Below are 23,860 nucleotides of genomic sequence, written 5' to 3' on the forward strand. Positions count from 1 at the left end.
AGGTGAGGGGCAGCATTCTGAAGTGATCCAGATGATGTACCTGGCACGGCTACGTGCTATTATGTTGTTTTTCGGTGTAATATTTGTGAAATATTGCGTATAATTACAACGTGATTGTGACCTGCGCAATAACCCTGCGGAGAGTACGTAGTTGTGCCCACCCATAAAGGTTTGTTATTATCTCTAGATGCCGCTAGATGGTGACAAAGCACTACTTTTCAATTTGACATGGGTACGAACCGCCTTTCCCTACTTCTTGAATTAATTGTTCCCAAGATGACATAAGATGGTGTGAAAGCAATATTTTCACATTTGAGATGACTTTGGCCTAACAGTAAAATAGAAGGATACTGTGGGTTGCTTCCAAAAATTCAGAATGTCAAAGTGCAAATACGCAAGGCTTCACAATTTAGGTTAATTGAGCAGGTCCACACTGAAGGCCCAAATCCCAAAAAGCACGGCCCACTTACAAAAACACCATTTAGCCGCTCGGTTGAAATGCTTGTTATTAAGCAACAATCTGGAGCCTTTTTCTTTCTTTCTTTCACGTTTTGCTCTAAAAAGCCAGCGGCGCAACAAGCGGAAAACATTTGGATTTGCGCGCATTTATTTCATCGCCTCCATTAGTTGAGGCGCTGACTCATAAACTCGCATTGAGGTGCGACGCTATCAGTCATCTCTCGGCCGCGCCAAGGACAAACACTCCTGTTACACAGCTGTAGTTGCCTAATAAGACCACTGTGCGTGTGTGTGTTGGGGGGGAGAAAGCAATATTAATTCCGAGAACACACTTTCCTATAATGTTAATCCTTATCTTTTTCCCCACCGCACTGCCTTTTCCTTAAAAGTTCACACTTTTGACACACTAAAGCACTTTTGGGTGTTTTGAACATGACTTATAGATGTCTTAATCTTTATAACTAAATCCCGAGCTGAATTTAATTCTTTCGCCAAATTTTCATCCCTTTAAATAGCATATGTTTATGTGATGTACTTGAAGTATTAGGAAGAAATAGTGCTGTAATTGACGATGAATCGTCATGAATTGACTTGAATCAAGGAACACCGCACCTTTGACACGTTACATTTATTTTTTATTTTTTAAAAGCATGCTGCGTTCAGGTACCACGCGGCAGTTAATCAGCAGCTGCGTCCATGACTTGAATTTCACTTAAAATACATTATTTTCTCAAATCTTTAGATTTAAGAGGATCTTAATGAACAAATACAGTATGTCTTATTCCTCATTTGGGGGTCTCTACTCTAACAAATGCCGTAATGATCATCGACTTGAAAAATAAACATGCAATTAAAACCAGACGATCCTGGCGCCTACGTAAGAAATTTTGTAAAAGTGCCCTCCGCTCTAATAATGACCATACCTGAGTGACGTTGCCAAAGAAATACTGCAGCGAAAACTGCATAACTGCCTCAGCGGATCTCACTGTATAGGATCACCGTATTTTTTCAAACCGTGCCCTCCAATCTGATAGCTGCCAAGCCCAAATTAATTGCTAGACGAGTCATGGCCCTCACTTGATTCGAAGGAAAATAAAACATAAGCACTTCATCTAAATAGACAATCTTGACAGTCAAGTCTTTATATTTCCCCCAATTATTTTTTACAAGTTGCCTTCACCCTAATAAATGCCAGGCCCCTTTGAAGAAGGTTAGGCTGTGTCATCAAGTTAGAATAAAAAAGCAAAATTTTTCTTCCACAATGATGATTATGTGTAATATTTGAAAGAAGAATAAAACTTTAGCTGCTCCACATGCTTCCATTTTAAGGTAATGACTTGGGTTGAAGCTTTTTCAATTTTGATCACTATTGTACCCCTTTTTCACTTAAACAATTGTCAACATGTTCCCAAAACAACTTTAAACCTCAACTCTTGACAGTGTCAGGGAATTTCCCGCAACCACTTCCTCCTCATCCTCTTCATCCCTTCCCTCCTGACACCTAAAATCCCCTGTTCCTTATTCCCACTCACAGTTTGTACTTTGACTTGGCTTTTATCTGATCACGGCGATCTCTTCTTGAAAACATTTGATCCCTTCCTCGCCAAGATTCCGATCCTACCCAGGGACTTTTCAATCCCGTTCATCTCCTGGTTTGATCCCGAGGTAGCTCGCCACGTCCGGAGGCGGTGTTCTGCCTTGAGTGTGCCAAGTCAAATGTCAGGTATTTACAAAGTTTTAGTCTGCAAAAGTGCCCAGAATAATAACTTGAGTTTGTGGTGTCGTAGTTGTCAGGTGGTGCTTCTCAAACCGTTCCTAAGCGTAAACTCCAAAGTGGAATTTGTGGGGAAAAAACAGCAAAGCGGAAGAGTCCCGGCATAGAACTTTGGAGAATGCCAAAGTCAAATGAAGAATTGTGGGATTTGAAAAATTCTTAGGTTAAAACAATATCTTCTGAAAATTAAAAAAAAGTTCAATCCATCCATCCATTTTCTAGAACACTTTTTATTGGAGCCAATCCCATTCGATTTAGAGGGACAGGCGGGGTACACTGTTTGCCAGTAAAGGAAAGTTAATTAAAAATAGTTTCAATGTGTCTTAACAATACATCTGTGACGTTATATTCAATATTGCAGCATTGATTGTTTTCCCACTACACAACCAGGCCATTGAGTTTAAATTTGCCGATCAGTGAAGCCAATCCGTTGAACTGGCAGATGCAACGGACAATTTGGCAAACTTTAAATACAGTAATGCCTTGACTTATTAGTTGATTTATTTCAAAATTAGCCCTGCAACTCAACACTGAGCCCTTTAGGAAAAAAACACCAACAAAGCATGAATAATTATTATTGTACTACATAATATTGTACACAATTAAATAAAAAAGAATTTTTGCTTCATGATTTCTTGCTTTGATTCAATGCTCCTCCCTCTGGTGTGTGTGACTTGACCACAGGGGGGCAGTATAATACAGACACTTTTGATAATGCAACACAAAGAAGACGTCTACAGTAAAAATTTGTTTTGCAAAAGACAAAAAGACTAACCTTCTAGTTCCATGGCCTCGCCAATGGAATTTTGCTTTGTGTGTTAGCGTTAAGCTAGCAGACTTGCATACGGTGAAGTTATATAGCTGATGAATTATGTCTTTTCCTTCCTTTCATTCCGTATGACGTTCCCAAATATTTCTCTCCTGTGTAGTCTAAACATGTTAAAAAACAACAACCTCCTCCCGATAACTGTCTGTGCTAGATTTCATATCTGTTTAGTTCTTTTTGACATAAGCATAGCTTTTTGCAAAAGGAACGTTTCCCATCAGACCCCACAATTTGTGTCAAAATCTTACATTCCGTGTGTGTGTGTGTGTGTGTGTGTGATACAAAACAGGATACTTTGGAATTTTTGACTGTGCCATGAGAAGCAATAAGAATTTTGCTCTCGATAGCCATAGTTTTGAATGAAGTCAGATTCATAAGTGTTGTAAACAAACTTCATCCGTCAGTTAATTAATTATTCATTGTCTTATTTTAGTGTTCTGCTTTTATTGGCTAACCCCTTAACCTCTACACACAACACACACACACAGACATCATTAGTGTTCAACAAGTCAGCACATTAGCTTGTCTTTCCCGTCACTGTAGGCCACAAACTCTTGTTTATTTTCTGTCTCTCTCCATAAGTACATTATAATTTCCCTTGTGCAAAACCGTGTTCTCTATGCATGTGTGTGTTTTTTTTTGCATGGGAGTGAACCTTGCCAATGCGAACAGAAATATTGTTCTTGGATACTTGCCACTCAACGAGCTCAAAAAGTCACACAGTGGCTGTTTCTCTCTTATGTTTCTGCTTCATCCTTGTGTTGCAATGCATACAAATTGCGTGAAATTCATTGATGTGTCGTTTCTCAATATAAAGTTAAGTCACCGAAAACACGGCTCGTTAGACATTAGTCAAAATGGACCTGCACAAATATCACCAATATTTCCTGGGACTTTTATGTGCTTGCAGGCCTTCACTGGGAAGGGAAGATTGTGCTGGTTGTCATTTGTTAGGGCCAGTTGGACAATTATAACCCCTCACTATTTTCTATATTAATCATAAAAAGCAATGATCCCAAAACACCTCAATATAATTTCAAACTCATTTTAAAACATGACATTTATAGACATTTTAGAAATGGCTCTCCATAGCTTTAAAAATTGAATTAAAAATATCGTCTGTCTACATGTTGCTGCACCGATTGCGTACAAATATCCATTTGAAATACCGTAGAAAAGTTAAATATTTTGGTTCAATGCACGTGTACTTCTCTTTTATGACAGACATTCCGTCACTAATGTCTGGGGGCTGAAACTCCAAGTTTTGCTGTGAGCTCAATTCCAATTAATAGCTTGCATCTCCAAAACGTTGTTAATCGGGTCACTTGTAATTTGAGTTACTGTACAGGTTGTCTGAGTGAGCCTTGGATAATTTGCATGTGACAGAATTCAAGTTCAATTCTTTGTCTTTTATCTGTTTTAGATCACTTTTTTCTTTTTTTTGTATCACCGCTAATCAAGTCTGTAAGAAGAAGAAAGAAATGGGAGAGCCGCATCGTCACAAATGATTGCTTGTGTCATCCGGTCAAGAACTCGACATGGTTTTGGTTTTGGCAGGCCAAAGTGTACATGTCGTGATCATGAATCAAAAGGGTCTGAGCGAATATTTTACCATGCCTCAAAAGTTAATGACATGTGTGTTCAAGCGAGTGGTTTCATGTGCGCAAAACACAGAGGTGCGGTTTGTGTCAGAATAAAGAAGGAATAATTCATGTCCACTTGTTTTTTTGGCGGTTACCATCATTCATTTCTTGTTTGCTTTTAAAGACCACGTTTATCCGACATCTTGCGGATGGAAGTATTATCAATTCTTCCTTCATGTTAGTAAATCTAGTTTTTCAGTATCTAAAACCAGTATTCCATCCATCCATCCATCCATCCATCCATCCATCCATCCATCCATCCATCCATCCATCCATCCATCCATCCATCCATCCATCCATCCATCCATCCATCCATCCATCCATCCATCCATCCATCCATCCATCCATCCATCCATCCATCCATCCATCCATCCATCCATCCATCCATCCATCCATCCAATGCCTACTGCCCGATGACGGCTGGGATAGGCTCTACACACCCGCGACCCCCGTGGTGACAAGCGATACAGATAATTGATGGATGGATGGGATTCTTTATTTACATTAAATATCTATTTTTTTTCCATTTGTATTTCTTTCTTTACTCATCATGAATTATATAAATAAGAAAGTGGGACTATATATCACAGACCACCTGTTACCTTGGTCTTGTGACTGATTTGTGCCACGCCCTCTTTCCAGAGCCAATCAGCTGTTCAGCTAACATTTTAAATCTCCTTTCTGAGTTTGAGTTAGCTTTCTCAGTGTGCTGCATGCAAATCGTTTCTCCACACATTGTGTTTACAGAGGTAGCGCACAATAATTGCAAGCTAAATCAGCTAAATGAAACCAAAGCGCAGACAGAGCGGAGTTAACAACATTATTTCCAGGGGCACTCTGAGAGCGTAGACCACCATGCAGATCCAGTAAGTAAATGGACTTTCACGTTGTGTTGAGATCAGCCACACACTTCTCCTCCCTGCTACATCCCTTCCAGCCAATTTGCACGGAATGAGCCTGATGTGTTTGTTCGGAATAGCATTCATTAATGTTTGTAGAACTTCCTTTGCAGGTGGCAGTGCTGCTTTAATTTGTTAATTTATTTCTCAATTTTGGCCTACATCTTACAGTCCTTAAGATAATGAAACAATGTGATGCCTGATCACAAGTGTTCAAGTTGAATTTTGTTTACATCTATTTAGGAACAGAACAAATTTCTGAATAACTGTAAAGGATATGGTGTTTTTCTGTGGAGTGTAAAAATGGTCTGAACATTAGCGGGCCTCGCTACATGCTCAGATGCTAAGTTGGAAGGTTCGCACTTGTTGGCAAGCTGCCCTTTAGGAGGGTGGGTAGGAGTGGCGGGGGGGCAACCTCAGGGGCAGAGCCGGTTGACTCCGACCGACTTTAATCTCCTCATCATGCCAGGGGGCAGCAGGGAGGTTCGGGTTGAATGTTGAGGGAATACAAGTCAACCGCTTCTGCAGTCCCCCTGCTGCTGAGCTCTGACTAAATTTTCACATGTGCCTGAAATAATAAAAGTGGCTGTGGTGCAAGGGGGAAATTTTAATCAAATGTTGGAAGGACGGCATGCAGTTAAGAAAATAGTTGCAGGTTTTGTGGGTAAAAGGCTGATCGGTCAAGAAAAAGCCATGCTTGGTTTTGACTGACACGGTCCCAAAGGTATTAATAATACTTTGGACACTTGGAAAGTCATTAAATTTGAAATTCAACTACATTTTGGAGGCAAAAATTTGTAGATGAATCAATCATAGTGTATGTCATGAGCGAGTTTTGACTTTTCTTTTGTGATGTCACCACAGGGGGGCGACTAGTAGCAGCATAGTTAACTTTCAGTCCTCTGCAAACAACTTTCTTCTTTTCCCTGTCATGTCTTCAAAGTGTGACATTTGTTTCTATACACATCTTTTTAAATGAAGGTCATGATTCTGAAATTCCACGTTTTGCACTACAAATGACTTGGAAAGGTTACTGCTTTATTGAAAGTTGTACCGAATCAGTAATTGTTGTGTAATCTATTATTGAAGCAATTTAACCGGTAGCGTAATGGGGCTGCAACGGGTTTCATCAGTCGTCCACACATCAGAGAAACAAATGTTTTAATTAGCCTTGTACTGGCCGTGATGCATTCAATGACTGACTCTGTTGCTTGCGGGTTTTGCAGTATTAATGACATTTCATTAGGCAAGTCAGGTTTAACACACGCGCACACGCACACGCGCACGCACACGCAACTTTAATTTGAATGAGCAGCTCAACATCTTGGCGTGTGCCTATGGAGGAGTGACCAATAGGGGACAGCAGGATTTAGTGGAAAATATTAATGATAGTTTAACGTGTTTCATACTGTACGCTGACACTTTAAATATTTAATTTGTCTCGGACATTTTTTTTAAAAAAGTAGCCTCCATATGGTTTTTACAACACTTCTGACATTTTTATGTAATGCATCTAATTAAATTTTGCAATAAATTTACTTTGTGCAAAGAGAATGGATTTTCCAGAGTTAGAAGCCATATTTAAAAGCTTATTTTATATTTTTAGAGGGAAACTACTTGGTTTCTAAGAAGGCAGAAGTTTCAGCCAGTCAATAATGGTGAGGAAAATGTTAGTCTTCTTGTATCAAAAAGATATTACAGTTGCATCTATTGTACAATAATAAGTAATCCAAGATATCTTGTATTTAAATGCTGCTTTATCCAATATGATATCAATAATTGTGTCATCAATCATTTCAGTTGCAAAGTATCCTTAAAATTTGGCTGCATGCTTTGAGGGGGAATGAGTACCATCTAGTGGACAAATATAGATTACAAATGTGAAAGACGCTGAATCGGTATTTGGAGCTAAATGTGGAATGTAAATTGACATGCTCAGTGCTTTTTCACACCAACAACACTTTATGTCTATGCCATTTTAGAATAATTTCATTTTATAAAATGGTCTAACAAACAAAAGCCGAATGGCACAAAATGCGCGCAGAATAGCTCGAGGGGTAGAAAAGGTTTGTGTTGTAGGGGAGAAAAAGAGAAAGGAGTTACGACATTATATTTGGGGGGGAGGAATAAAGTAGTTTGGTGTGGGGTGGGGGGGTCGGATCGGGTCTCGCTCCAAACCTTCAGCGCGCACCAGTCTGCGCTGCGCCACTTCCCTCTCGACTTCACTCCCGGTGACTGCTTCTTCTTTCTTTCTCCTTCTTTTATGATTTTTTTTTCATGACATCGCTTCTTTTATTTGCTTTCAGTGGATGGGATGCTACTGGCTATTATTCCCCCTCCCCAACTAAACATTTTACCTCCCCCGAAGGAGACGTTTTGGATGACTTGCTGGATTGGATGGAGGAAATCGCTTTTGGAGACTTTACGCATCGACTTGAGGGATGAATGTGAACTTCTTTACAGCACGTTTTTGTTGCGTTTTGCTCTTTTTTAACACGGTTTAACTTTGTCTACAGAAAAGGAGTGTGTTTGTGCCACACATTACAATCTTTCAGTGGAACTTTTTTTTTTAAATCATTTTAAACGCTTGGAGAGCGAAGTTTGAGCCGTGGGGATTTCTTGTTTTAATTCAATCTGAGTGGATAAGATGTCTCGGGGGGCCGAACCGAACCGGCTTTGGGCTCTCTCTTTGACCTTGGTCCTGGTTCTGTGCGTCGTGTCGAGCGTGCACACATGCCCGCACAAGTGCAGCTGCTCCGGATCCCATGTGGACTGTCAGGGTCTGGGGCTCAAGACGGTACCGAAGGGGATCCCGCGTGGGGCTGAGCGTCTGTAAGTGTGCATCCAAAGTATTACATCTTTGAAATTTGCAAGGACCCCTTGAATGTTTACATTTGAGTCAGCATTTGAATTTGGGAGGCTTAGAAATAGATTTGGTACTTAAAAGTTATGTGCACCCCCAAAATTTAATTGTGCTTAGAATGGAGTGATGGACAAATTATGAGTGCTATTGCTCATTGCAATTTGAAGTCAACGAAACAGTTCCGAGATTTTGTTGTTTTCTTTTATTTGTAGGAATTGAAAATTAAGATTTAAGGCTGGGTTTTAATTTTTAGGAAGAACGTTTGGGGTTTCATTTGGTGTAAACCGAAAATGCCATGTAATAGTAAACATTTTCCAACTGTTCTAAACCTAACATACGAAAAATAAGGCTTTTCCTTGCAAAAGCAAGTGGAAACAAGTTTTATTATAATTTAAAGTAAATGAAACAGGGTTGACTTGGATTGTATTATTTGTTTTTCATTTTTTTGCTTGGCTGAAAAAAGATTTGAAAGTTTGTCCAACTTAATAGAATAATACTGACATATTTTAAATATAAAAAAAATAATGATATAATAATTTTGTCTTCAGGGTTCTCCGAGCTATCATAGTTGAGACCCAAATGGACCCAGTGATTAGAACCTGCTTAATTTATTTATTCTAGTCATTATCAACCAGTCACCGTTTTGGACAGTTTTTGTTTGTGAAAAGTATTAAAACACTTGTTTTGCATGGTTGTGTTATAGCAGGTTTTGTTTACGGGGGAAAAAAGTTGGAAACCTTCCCGACCTGTTGAGCCCAAGGGCGATGATGCAACACTTGCCTGCACAGACGTACACCTATGCTGCAAAGCTATATGGAAGTGATTATCCATGCTAATGGTCGAGACCCCCCCCCCCCCGCCCCTTTTCGAAGCCCCTGCAGGCGATCCACAACACAGCCAGAGACAACAAACACAATCAGTGCAAGGGTTTCGAGTGAGGCACTGATATGATTTGCATGCTGTGATGCATGAGCAAACACTGGACACTTTATTAGGCACAGCCAACGGCAAGGGAATACAAGAGCTGACATAAACAAAAAAACTGTGCAAAGATGATATGCTGTTTTTTGTGCAAACAGCCATCATGGGTTTTTGTAAATCAGGGATGTGTGATAATTTAATTGCTCATCTGTCTCCTTCCAATTGGAGATCAGTAGGATAAATGCTGTTGTTGGAATTGTCAAAAATCGTGTTTGGAAACTTTTCCAAATGGCAGCTTGAAAGCAAAATGGCTTACTTCCTGTTCAGTTTTGAGCTTGGATCCTTGAGGCTGATTTATGTGCGCTTTGGGTCAGTTTTTTTTTTTACTTTCCAGAAAGTGCTTTTGAGTAAGCTTTGGGCGGTGATTAAACATAAAACATACACATTTCTTTACAAAAAGAAAAAAAAAATTAGGTGCTGATGAGGCCACCAAAAGGCATTTATACAACTTGTTCTCATAAACGCATTTGAAAACTTGAGACTTTTGTGATACACCTTCATTCCATGATATTGTGCAGGTGTACCAAATAACGTATATAGTAACAAAAGCTCCGCCAGCCTGGAGGCCCTCCTTTTTTTTGTTTGGTGACCTTTCGGGACCTGTAGGCTTTTACACAGCAATCCCCTGAAGTTATTTTACATGCTAACAAAATAAATAATTAGAGCAGGCTGTGATGGAAGGTGGGATTTGAGGGTCCTACACCCCTGGGAGGGGGAATATTAAGGAGTGTTGTAGCAGCCAGTTCTCCCTTCTGAAATGATGCATTAACACTCGTTGTCCAAGGCTGTTTGTAGTGCTGCTTGAATGTGTGTCGTATCATTTAGCCTTTAAATTTAATATGTCATGAGCTGGTTATTGTTTTAAACATTTTCAACATCTTAACTGGGATCAATTGCCTTAATAATAGATTACACAACACCTAATGGATTTTGTACCACTTTCTGTGAAGTGCAACTTAAACTTAAGTGCAAAAGTAAGATTGGGAAAAATTGAACAACTGTATTATTTGCGTTGGCTTTCAGAATGTCGGGAATTAAAAATCGGAAAATTCAACAACTGTAACATTTCCGATGGCTTTCAGAGTATGTCGGCAATGAAAGATCCCCTATAGAACAAGAACCTAGCTCCTCTATTAATGAGGCCTTTGGTGACTTTGATCAGAAGTGAGAAATCGACTCCAATTAGGGCTTATTATGCGTACACGTTTTTATGGCTGGGTCATCATATCATTTTATGTATCATCAGAAAAAAAATCAATCTCTCAGTATACTTGAGACAGCCAAAAATCGGGCAACTTCTTGAATGTGCAAATGAGGGTCACATTGTTGGGTCGCAATACTTTAGTCCACACGCCCTCCCAATTCAATACTGCAATAGGACATTTGAGAAGGGGAAAAACATTTGTGAGGGCTACTTCTACTACTACTTCAACAACTACTACTACTTTTACGCTCCTTTTTATCGTTAGTTCAAACCATATGTATGCACTTGGAGAATACTAATGTAAAAAAAAAAAAAAAAAGAGTCCCAGAAGTGGTTGCAAGTACAAGACACAAGTTGAGAGGGGGAGGGAAGTGGGAATAAAAGTCAATGGTGGTGAAAATAACCCCTGGATAACCTGCCGTGGAATATTAAAAACCATGGGAGACCAGATCGACTGCCTGGATAGGAGAGGAGTAAATCAAAATTGAAAATAGTTGCCCAGAAATATCTTGGAATAAATTTTTTTCCAAGCACTCTTTACATTGCACACCTTCAGTTTACTATCCATCCTGCTGCAATTTCTACTTAACTGTGATCAGCCTCCATCAGCGCCACGCCCTCCTCCGAGCTCGTCGGCGGCGGCAACATTCCAACGGTGGCGAGCGGAATCTGTGCGAGATTCGATTAAGTAAAACAACCACACAAATTGTTTAGACTTTTTAACCGAGTATGTCATCTGACCGCAATGTGTTCACTTTGTGTTTTGGAAGGGTTGGCCATGTTTTTGTTTGTGCTGCACTTCTGCGTGTCTGTGGGACACCTCAGCAAGAACGCGGGCAGGGTGGCGCTGATGTCATCGCAGAGCCTTATTGCTATTGCAGACATTTTATTTTTTAAGTACTACAACATAAAAAGCCACAAGCTACTTATTCATGACGCCGCTGATCATCACTTGGTCACAAATCGTTTGATGCACTGAAGCCAAGACAAAAAGTTTGGCTTTGCGCTTGTAGGTCAGTGGGTGACGCTCCAGCTGACCTTCTCTTTCATGACTTGTTGCACTGCTCGGGCGGCCAGCTGGCTTAAGCACTTTGGTTTTCAGGCTTTCTGGGAAACTGTAACACACATGAGTATGAGGCTCCCACGTACTGGCGCAGATGTAAGATTTGAAATTTAAATTGTGAGTGAATGATTTTTTTTCTCCGCTGGGAGAAATGTAAATGCTGTTGATTTAATTGCTCTTATTTCTGTGGGCAGTTTAGCAGGATTCTGCAAAAACAACCTACCAGAGGAGAGCTCATAAAATTTGATGGCGATTCGTGTAAAGTTACAGATACAGAATTGAAAAAAACAAAATAAGCTACCGTTTTTGATTTATCGACCTGTTCCGTAATCTAAAATATGACCAGTTGTAAATTGTGATAAGCGCTGCTTTTAAAGTGCCCTTTTTTTCCTGATCGCATTGATTGATGATTAGGTGTAAGCGTCATTAACAGTACAAATAGAAGATACGGCCAAAATATATCTCAACCACACACTGTGTACATATATGGACACGGATTATCATGGCTCATAAAATGCAATTTGTTTGATGGAAAAGTTGTCATGAAGTAAAAATAATTGCAGTCTTTGTTTTGAATGGTGGAGCAGACGAACTGTGGGCCACTGGTGGGTATTAATGTTCTGGATCACAAGAGGAGCAAGAGATTTCCCAAAATGTTTTAGGTAGCTGAGGTCAAGGGTCAGATCAGATAGGGAAATGTTTCTTGTCAACACCTTGGGATGTAGAGCTTTTTCTTATTTTGTCAGTCTTTTTAAAAACATGGTGGAATTGATCGACTGTATTGATTTAGAGAATTTGTAAAACCAACCATATTTTTAAAAAACATTTATTCGCTTCTGTCCAGATTACTGTTGCTTAATTTTATTAGCTGTTTTTATTTGCGGTTCATACAGAAAATATACCTTTTTGATTAGTATTCATTTTTTATTGCCTTTTTAGATGATCCATTTTGTTTCATTTGATCACACAGTATTAGCCGCATAGGAAATAGATTTCCCATTAGCTGCTTTTCTAATTGTATTTTATTATCTTTGATATTTTCCAAAATAAATACATAAATGTATTTATACATTTCAATGATAAAAATGGACTCTAGACTATTTTAATAATTAATTTAAATGCTACATGAAAATCTGATACAGTAGCTTACATGATGCCATGGATTTTTGCAAACTAGTACAACCTGAATCAACAGCGCCTCTGCAGGTTGCAACCAAGAAGTGCACTCTGTCGGAACTCAACACTTCAATACACCACGAATCAATTAATCCTGATTGATTGTTAGTCATCAAATACGTAGTTGATTAATGCCTTGCCAATTCATTCATCGTTTGTCTGCACTGAGCAAACGTCTGTGTTGAGGGGTCTCCCATCAGTCCAAACACCACCACCTCGGTGTCGTGTAAATCCAGACAGAAGCGAGTCACCCAATAAACTCTGACTGCGCTAACCAATCACAGCGACACTTTACAAGCTCGCCAACCTCAAAGAAAGGGACACTAGCCAGGGTAGATCTCTTTTCAAGTGGTACAACCGTCGTTCTTGTCAACAATCGATTACTTTATTTTTCTTCAGGCAGAGCAGGATTGGCGTTGGCAAAAGGGAGCTTGGCGGCAATAACAATAAAATTTTTTTAAAAAAATCATGCTGTAAACCATGATGGAACAAAGACGCTGAATGTGCAAGATGCGTTCAAGTGACAGAGTAAGGGAAGTCAACACCAATTGGAAATTGGGCAGTGAAGTTATGTTTCCACAAAACAATTTGGAATGCTTAATCCTGATCAGGCTCCCAGTAAAGAATGTGTGTTGACACAAGCTGCCAACTACAGCTAAGTCTCGATTTTACGCGCTTCGATTCTGTGCGGGTTTCTCTCTAACGCGGTTTGATCATGGACCCTAGATTTCATCGTATTTTAAATGCACAATATTGTAGAAATTGCAGTGCGTAACAACAAGAGGCAGTTTCTACTTTTGACTACGCAACGGCGTGTCGTATATTCATCCCCCCCTTGTGTTTCCTCAGTAACATAGTGCTGCAAAACTTTGGTCAACCCCTTGGCCTTCTCCCTTGAAGGGACCGCAGCAATAACAAAGGTTGTACATTAGCACAATGAAACAAAGCCACCGACCGGCAGTAAATAGATTTCTGTAGCACCTATTTATTTTTCTTCATTTTCATGAAGATTTAAAGGCGTCTACGTTATGACTCTCTGGAAGGAAGTAATTGTGTCAAGGAAGTATGTTGAAGTGATACATCTCAAGTGAGCGTCAGTTTCCTATCTTGGGGTGGAGATACGTTGAGTCTGTGTCGTTAGCAAAATTCCAGAGATTCATTGCCGCAAATATGTTTTTGTTCTCTTGAATGGCTACAAACTTGGTAATGTTATGACGGGATTTCTTTCTTAGCATTCATACTGGCATTTTATATCTGACCAAAAGTTTCCCCAGATATCTTCAAAATACATATAAAGATGCTTCTTCTACTGATTTTACTTCTAGTACTTCTTCTTCAATGACAACTGTCACCCAATTTGGGCTCATTTTGACATTTTGTGTATTGATGCCAGTTTTGCCAATCTTGAACAATCTCATTTAGATTTAAATTGCTGGCAAAAATATTTTTATCTGCCTGCTTCACTCGCTGCAACCCTTCTTTCCAGTGAGGTTCTTCTAATTTTCCTGATTGAATGCAGCGTTCCAGGAATTGAAGTTGACCCAAGCAGTTGTCAGATGTCCTTTTGCCATTTATATCTACTATTTGACAGAGTTGTCCCAGTACCTGTATTCACGCTTGAACTACACTAGCAAGGCAATCCACCAGCTTTCGTCTCCACTCAACCAAGTGTGAAGACAGCCCAAGACTGAATTGTCCCTTTAAGAAAATACATTTGCGGCCTTTACACTGTAGTCCCCAAAAATATGACCGACTTTTTACATCTTTTCATGTCCCGTCTTGCCTTTCATCTGTTTTTATATGTAAGGTCAACTCGGGTTTGCGTTCGTTTCCTTTGGCACCGTCTGCATTCCGGCCAGTGACAAAGCACCGAGACCGTTCAGCTGGAAAGGTCCACGGCAGACGTCTTCTGAGAAATGTTCAAAGGCGACACGAGGAGCAATCTTGCCGTCGTGCTGTGACGGCAATAAACCGCAGAGCAGATCCCTCTCAGCGGTGTTTGCAAATGTTTATTCTCGCGCTGTATATTCTGCCAGGCCAAGTGATGGTGGTTGATCTGCACGTTGAATTATATGAACGACAGAATTAATTCATCTTCACTGGCCTATATGGATGGTTGTTTTGGAAGAAGTAGGACACTTTCGTGCTTGACGAGAGAGACATCGTGAACCTTGGTACCGTGTGTTTTCTCCATTGGAGCCAAATAAGCATTTCTTTACAAAAAAATCATAGGTGTTCATCCAAACTTCTCCCGACATTTAAGCATGTAACGATTATCAAAGCTAAGACTGCGCCTCTGCTTGGCTTTTGTCTTTAAGACTCGTCTCGTCTACTCATTCCTCAACACTGGCCAATGCTGACGATTGAAATTCCAAACCTCGCAACTGATTGTTCTTAGGTTGTCTTGGCGGATTGGAGGAGCATTTCCACCATTTGTTTTACTCTTGTTGAACGGGTGGCTGAAATCGTTCAGATCCTTGCTTCTGGCCGTCACAAACAGTTCCATCTGTTTTCAATCTGAGATTCTAGCAATGGTCCCTTTGAAACTGTTTTCTGAATTGTCTGCACATAGGCAATGTGGTGCAGTAGTATTTTATTCTCTTCAAAAGTTAATCATACATTTTCTATTGCTTAGGTTTATTTGCAGTAGACAATTCACTTATATGGACCTCAAGTGCATTACAATACACTTCACTCTAATTACGATATGATGAGTTCAAGTGATAATTAAATGTCGTTCACTTCAATTATATGACACTCGGACTAGAATACTTGTGATCCAGTCCACTTGCACCAAGATGTGATTTACCCGTTTTACACTAAAATGGAAACAATTCAAATTATGATACAATTAATTCCACTTATAATCAAACGTAAAGTGAAATATTTTCGTACTTCCGTTTGTACTTTTTTTTTGTTCTTCTACAGTTAACGTTTGATATAATTTAGTTGGATTATTGTCATCTGACTCGATTAATTGTCAGGGTGAATCGATGTTATAGAGACCTCGTGTATCAACCTATTCTCCTCTCCTGAACACTTTAGCGTGAGTAGCTAATGTTACATCACAAAACCCGCCAGTTGAACTTTCATGCCCGACGTCAGCCCTTTCTTCTCTGGTGACAGACATGTCGGAGAACTGGTCGAGGGGATTGAGGGGGAGGAAGTGGGCAATTAGGATTCCTTTGCCTGGTTCCAAGTCGTCCCGGGCGAAATTGAGCATACCTATCTGAGGGCAAGAAAAGAAGGAACGATTAAAAGTGCTTTGTGGAAAAAATAACAAGAGATTAGTGCAGGAAGTTCAGAATCTCATTTTTTTTTCTCCTTCTACTTTCTCTGTGCTCCTCAGAAGAGTGAAATATCCAAGAGAAGAAACTTGTCTCAGACAGAAAGGAAGCAAAGAAGCTCAAAGGTCAAGAAAAGGCAAACACATGTTGTAGATGAGACTGCTAAAGAGCCAAAGAGCATTTGAAGTCAAGATTCCTATTTTAGCTTCATGCCAGCAGAAGAGGCAAAAATAATTTCAGTCTACACAAAAACAGAAGTGTAGATACTTGTCAAAAAGAGGCTTGTAAAAGTACAAGTATGGATGCTACTCAAGTAATAGGAAAAAAGTGCCGGCACAAAACAACGTCCCACCGAGAGGCAAACGATTGCCTGTACTTTTCTTGTCCCAAGGGTGTTTTGAACATGATCAAAATTTTCTTGCAACGACAAAAACAATCACTAAAACTATCGGCGAACGGCTTTGCCATAGCCTTGCTATCTTAAAATCTACCGTAATTTTCGGACTATCAGTCGCGTCTTTTTTCATAGTTTGGGTGGGGGGGCGACTTATACTCAGGAGCGACTTACATACATATATATGTTTTTTTTTTCACTTTTTGGGGCATTTTATGGCTGGTGCGATTTATACTCCGGTGCGACTTATAGTCCGAAAATTACGGTAGCTAATCCAAATTGATTATTGGACTAAAGCAACTTGTAAAAACATTTTTACATTTACGCAGTACAATATCATAAACACAATACAAAAATAACTTAAAATAAGTCAAGTCAAACAAACAAACAAAATGGGACACAATATCAAGCCTCCTCCCCTTCTCTTAGGAGATTTTGTCGCTTGTGTTGCCATTTGTCACTATTCTTTCCTTCCATGTACGCACCGCTCAACTTTTTGGGTCGTGAAGTTTCTACTTCCCGAGAACACCTGCCGTTTGACTCCCGCCTCTGGTTATAAACGCACACACATGAATGTGAACAAGTAGTTGTTAGCACTGTCACACTGCCAGCTGGTCAGTTCAAGTGTGAGTGAAGCTTTACTGCAGGGCGGGTCACAAATACACAGCAGCCGCGACACCAACATGCTCCTCACTTATACTGTGCAGCAATTGTTCCAATTTTGAAACAAATTGTCTCTAAAATAATTGAAGAGAATCGTCCAGTCCGGGAGACATTTGCTGCGTATTCCAATAATTCACAGTGCACAAATAAGATGGAGAGTCATCATTTATTAATTCATTTATTCTATTATTTGATGTCGTTATTTTTCTAGACTTAAGACTTGCACCCCTTCAAATTTTCTCCAAACTGCCTTTGAATGCATCATTAAGGTCTGAATTAAAACATTTTTTTGTGTTATTGGCTTGTGAACCATAATAAGGCACGCTACCTTTAATGATGCACATAAAATTACGTCTCAGTGCTTCTAAAAAAAAAAAAAAAATACACAGCCATAAGAATATCTTCCGAGATTCTTGGTCAGATCCTGTCTTTCCGCGACTCTATTTATTATGCCACTTTCCACCTGGCCTCGTGTGTTTGTTTGAATGTGGCAAAGCGGCGGAGCACAAGTTTCCACAGCAAGCAAGATGGAGATAAGGATGGAGTGATGATGAAAGACAAGAAAGGGGGAAAACGTAGCCAACTGTAAATCCAAAAGTGAGAGATTGAGATAACACAAACCAGATTAGAGAGGAAGGAAAAAGCAAGGACAAAGTGTTTAGTCAAGTAAGGACGAGAGAAAGATAGACATGATCAAAACGGGGGGGATATCTATTGTCGGAACAAAATGTTAGTTTAAAGAGCACATGTTCTTGCAGAATTTAAAAGTGTTTTGATAAGCAGTCTGCTTTTATTGCCTTGTAACAAATAGCAAAAGTAAACTTTTGCGTGTATTTGTGTGTGTGTTGCAAGTTCCCTCCTGCGGCGTTCATGTCATACTTTCAGCTTCACCACATTTGACCTTTTCAGAGGCACAATGCTCCCCGGGCCTCACCTTCAACCTCCTCCTCCTCTGATTCTTTCCAGATTTCCATCACTGTCTGTACCATTAGGCACATTAGAACCACGGCACGCTGAGCCATGTGGCAAAGCTCCACTACACACCCGCGCAGTGTCCGCCGTTGCCGGGACTCAGATACTGTATGGTGGCAGTGAACTCATTTCAAACAGCAGTTTGACAAAAGAGACTTTCACCTAATTATTGCTTCAAACTCCAAGTTGAAGTCAATTGTCAGTCACAATAAAAAAAAAAAACGATCACCACAAAATGCCATAGAAAAGTGTAGCAGTATTATAACGTGTCAAGTATTTGAACAAATTCAGTTCATGAAAACAAAATATTATTTTTATTCTCTGAAGAATGACAAATATTACTGCAGCATACTGAGTCACTTAATAGTAGTTGTGAAACTCTTCTTTGTTTATGAGTTACAGAATGAGCATGCTGTACATCTTTTTTTTGTGACATTTGTTGGATGGTGGAACATTTTTCTAATGTGTGGCTTTGCTCAAAAAAGATTGAGAAGGCATGCTCGGGTCCAATCCCCTCTACCTCTCATTGTTGTCCGCCCACACTTCGCAATCTCGCGGCGGACCCCCCTGGACTTCACTTTGGACCAGTGGCCTACGTCTGAGATTTCAGTATGGCTCCTATTAGCTGCCTTGAAACCTAAGACGGGGCTTAAATCAGATTTATAAATGTTTAGGTGTGTTATGAAAAGCACTCATGGCGGGGGCTGCCTCGGCCAAAGCCAGACTGTTTATGGCAATATACACAACACACACACTGTGTGCGTGTGTGTGTGTGTGTATGTATGTGAAACAAGAGGGAAAATTGCCTTTGTTGTCTGGATGTGGCCTAATTCTTTCCGTGCGACAGCGTTTCAGTAAACAGTCGGACGTAAAAAGGGATGAAAATGAACACGCACACACTTGATTCTACACGATGTATACATCGGAACGTGATTGACTGACAGGCAGGAAACATGAGCAGCTTTGAAGTTGTGCTGCGGAAAAAAAAGTCTTATTGCATTTTTTGTGTTTAATGAACATTTTTGGGTGAGGGCTGGACTTTGTTTGCACGTGCGATGGTATGCATGTGTGTGGGCTCCACGGCCGCCGGGCATTCTCACGCTCCGCCGGCCTCCATTTTGTAAGACGTTTACTGTTTGTTGGTGCTCGTTGAACCTGATCAACCTTTGATTTTTGCCTTTTCAATGTGCTTTTGATGTTTGCTGTTTAATGACGGAAATGTTCTTCTTTCTTGGCCTGCAGGGATCTGAACAGAAACAACATCACCCGGATCACCAAAGTGGACTTCTCCGGCATCAAGAACCTTCGAATTCTGTGAGTCCGTCCGTCCGTCCATCCATCCATCCATCCATCCATCCATCCATCCATCCATCCATCCATCCATCCATCCATCCATCCATCCATCCAATTTAAGCTCCCTATCTCTATCACATTACAGCATATGTGTTTTGTGTCTGTTTGAGATCTAGTCTTATCTTAACGTTTGCCATCATTACTTTTTATTTCAAGGAATTTGTGCTGTACAAGAACACATTGGCTTTTCCATGAAAGACAAATGCTTGAATGAGCTTCTTTTACCCTATTAGATGTGTGTGTGTGTGTGCGTGTGTGCATGTGTGCGTGCACGCGGGCCTATAATAACTATAATCACAGAGGCGCACTCCACAGGCCGGCAGATAAAAATACACCCGCTGCACAAGCTGGGTTGAGAAGTGGAAATAAGTCGATGCATGTGTGTGTTTTCATTTGTAAGCACATTTGTTGACCACTGCGGCTTTTGGCACTCAGGTCGGCCAGTGTGACAACTTGTGTGTGAGCCATTTTCGTATGCCCCTGCATATCTTCAGGACTCGGTGTGGACGAGCCTGTGTGTGTGTCTGTGAGAGGGATCGAGAGAACGAGACAGAGCAAAGGAGAAAGAGAGAGATGCCTTGGCGGCTTTTTTTTTTTCATGTGGTTGGATAGAAACTGCCGTGACATTTCCCCACTGTAAATCTCTGCAAATTGGCCAGGAGATGGTTTGTGGAAGTGAAGATAGTCTGAGAAAAGTGCTACCTCAAAAACACACACGCGCACACACACACACACACACACACAGGACTTAATGAACACTACCATTTGTACGCATGGAGAGATAAAACAAGTGTGGCTTTTCCCCCAGCTGACTTTAAATCGTTGTGTGATCGTGACCATTAAACGTGCCTGTTGATGGCAGACATTTCAGTTTTTTTCCTTTCTAGAATACCCGAATATCCTAAGAGCGTTTCCACAGCATTAGAGCATTGATGCTCTATAATCGTTAGGAATAAGATTGTTCCTCATGTTTTTCCATCAAGATATTTATTGAAATCGACGCGGCGCAAAACAATCCACAATGTCACAAATATGTTGACATGTGCTTTTGTAGCCGTCACGGCCAGGGGCGGAGCTAGGGAGTTGAGAAAAAGCAAGCGGTTACTAGTGGCGGAAGAAACACCCCGAAAGACTGTAAAAGCATGGCTTGTATTTTCACTCGTGGAAGTAGCGCTTCATCGCCAAGATGCCAAATTAAACCGATTGGCAATTGGTGTGCTGTGCAAAAATAATTACAAACATTCCAAATAATTTGAAGAGTCAAAAAGTACAAAGGCTGTGTGTCAACCAAACGGCACTTGGCATACTCGAAGCCAACAGACTTGCTCCAGATTGTGGAGGAAATGACTAACTCCAAAGTGTGTTGGATTTGTAGGTAAAAAATGTGTGCTTCACATTGAACCCATTTAGTGAAAACAAGTTAAATATGCCCTCAAGTGTTGGTCAAATTCCTTTCTGGGTCTCCCGTGTTCTGGAGTGTGACATCACTGCATATCTTTCTTTTAACATTGCACAAAGTTGGTCAATGGAATTTTTGAGACTTTTTTTTTTTTAATATATAATTTTCATATAATCTGTGCATATGTACGCTATAATTTGATGTCAGCAATAATTTACAGTTTGTTTGATTTTTGACCTATAACATGTACAAGGCAATTTTTGAAATCTTTTTGTGAAAGAAAATTTAAGAACCGTTATTGAGGTTGCAGAATTGTCCACCCCCCTCTTGTAAGTGTGATGTGACTGTCTTCAGTCAGCGCTCACATCAAATGTGAGTAGGAATCATACGCTTGACAACTTTTAGTGTCTCCCAAAAAAGTTCAGTTGTTCCAGGTGGTGTCAAGGTCCCCCCCCCCGCATTTGTTTGCTTTTTAATTGATTATCGGTCACATGACACTGGTCATTACATTTTCATTCCATTTTATAACCAGAGCCTCAATTATTATAGATGCATTTTTTGTGTTGATTCCAAATCAGGTTTTTTTTTTTCCACATCAGGTGAAATTAATTCATCGGTGGTCGCTTTAAAAATAAAAAAAGTTATTGCAGTCGGAAAGCGTCCAGCATTGACGTTTATAAACGTGCTCCACTTTGTCCACGGACGACAATAACATTCCTAATTTTCACAAAACTAGGCTCTGCTAGTTGTCTAACCGCCAAGTTGTGTTTGACTTTTAAGGCCCATTTTTCTTTTTTAGAGCAAATTCATTATTGTACAACTGGAGGTCCCGCCATACTCCATCTAATTCAAATCCAGCTGCACAATTCTCTAAACACGCGGCGGAGTCACAAAGACAGCACAGTAAATAATTCGAATGAGATTAAATTGCAAAGTGATTGGTGTTTAACCCAGTTCCCTCAGAATGCAAAGTATTTGTGTTTGTTACAAAAAATGACTGAAGGAAGATGACTGGAATACACGTTAACGGCAATCGGGTTGAAAGATGGATCGAGGGCGGGATGAAAGAAGATTGAATGTATCCAAAAGAGGGATGAGCTGATATTTGCTTGTTTTGGCTCGCCGCGTTGTGACATTGAACACGGTTGACCTTTGCGTCACGTCAAATTCATTTTTCAATCACTGCGACGTCTTATTTTTGTTTTTCCAAGCATTCTTTGGTCGTAAAAGTGCAATCGCCTTATTGGAAACATCTCCATTTCAATCTGGCACCGGATCGACTTTTCTATTTGTGTTGGCGGAAGGAGGAAATTCAACCTGTTTCCCTCTTCCTCAGCTCAGCTGAGAACATCTGTCCGTGAATGAAATCCTTCCAAACTACTTAGTTGGAATAAATTAAATTAATCAATTGTATCCAGATGCAAGATGAGTCGTCATATGATAGCGACACATTTTTTATTTTCAATAATGTTTTGTTGTTCACTGTGTGTTTTGTGTGTTGTTGCAGTCACCTGGAGGACAACCAAATCAGCGTCGTTGAAAGAGGAGCCTTCCAAGACCTGCGACTGCTGGAGAGACTGTAAGGAGCCCAATATCACTCGTACTCAAGACTCTCAAAAGTTACTTTGAATGGGCTGACCCTGACAAGCATTAAGTAATAAAATCGTAGTTGTAATTAAAAAAATAAAAATAATTGTGCCTCATACTCTATTGACAAATTGTACCCAAGTTCAAAGAACTATAATGCAATAAAAAAAATAATACTTTGATCCGCCAAACTTTTCCATTTCTCTAACTTGATGACCTTATTTTCAAAGAAAACTACTTGCTGCCTTGGAAAAATAACTAATTGCGGCCAGCTCCTTTTTCAGCAATGTTCTCAAAACATATGTAATGGGCTAATTGGTTAGCTTAGCTCATTGACCCCATTACCCAGGCTTTGGTTTTAAAATTTGCCTGTGAGTCACAGCGAGTTTAAAAATAAACCTCCCTTCTGTAGTTTGTTACTCGACGATTAAGTCATGCAGCTTGTTACAAGTGTTCTCCTCGGAATTGTGCACAGTTAAAACTTTTCGAGGATATGACAAATACAAAAAAATAGATTTGATTGACATATTGGTGTAATCTGCAGATCTGAAGGGGAGGGAAAAAATGTCGTTACCGCACGTCAGTCGAGTGGTAGCAACATGTGTGCTCAAGTGGAGATGGCACGTCGTGATAACGTTTGTGTCGGTGAGCCGGCGCTGAGTCGCACTTTAAAAGGCTCCCTTAATGTGCTTGGTCAGGCCAAGGTCAGAGTTCATGAAAGGAGTAGGCCAAGGGAGGGCAAAATTTAACTGGAAACATTCTTTTTTACTCGGAAATAGTTTTACTACAACTGTCAACAAATTCACGGACAGAAACAAACATAAAAGTGACCAATCATGAGTTCTAAAGCTGACTCCGACTCCGATTCATTATCATTTTGAGGTACTTTTTGAGTCAACCAATTTATCTGCTCAACCGTAAACTGACGGCAGTAAAACGTGTTTTGACTACTATACATGAATCATATACAAACAATTATTTTCGTATGCTTCCTATTTGTGGATACAAAATATAAACAGCAATTGTAGGCAGAGGCATTTTTTGAGATACTGCACCAGATGCCAAAATCTCCGGGAAACGGTAATCAAAATACCTCACTGATAGCCACTCTGATGTGAAGCCCCACGGGGGTGAAAGGTGACCATCGTGGTGGGGACGGATGATTTATGGCGGCATCAGGGCAGGGAGGTGGGGTGCTATCTTGTCTTCACCGCGGGCGAGCGCATCCATCTTTGTCCGCACATGAAAGTAACATCATTCAAGCAGATTGCGGTGGCCTAAAGAAAACCAAGTTTTAACAAACTGCCACGACTTTCA

The 23,860-nt window shown here is 40.2% G+C and overlaps 1 protein-coding gene across 1 annotated transcript in view; it reads left to right on the forward strand.

Moving 5' to 3' along the window:
• The first annotated feature begins 7,766 nt into the window (after positions 1-7,766).
• Positions 7,767-23,860, forward strand: part of slit3 (slit homolog 3 (Drosophila)) — a 186,571-nt gene continuing 170,477 nt past the window's right edge. The window contains exons 1-3 of the mRNA XM_061276686.1: positions 7,767-8,433; positions 19,447-19,518; positions 22,464-22,535. Of these exons, the coding sequence (XP_061132670.1) occupies positions 8,249-8,433; positions 19,447-19,518; positions 22,464-22,535 (329 nt within the window). The 5' untranslated portion in view covers positions 7,767-8,248. The remainder of the gene's footprint in view (positions 8,434-19,446; positions 19,519-22,463; positions 22,536-23,860) is intronic.

The sequence above is a fragment of the Syngnathus typhle genome, linkage group LG1 (genome assembly GCF_033458585.1).
Source record: "Syngnathus typhle isolate RoL2023-S1 ecotype Sweden linkage group LG1, RoL_Styp_1.0, whole genome shotgun sequence".
Lineage (NCBI taxonomy): Eukaryota > Metazoa > Chordata > Actinopteri > Syngnathiformes > Syngnathidae > Syngnathus > Syngnathus typhle.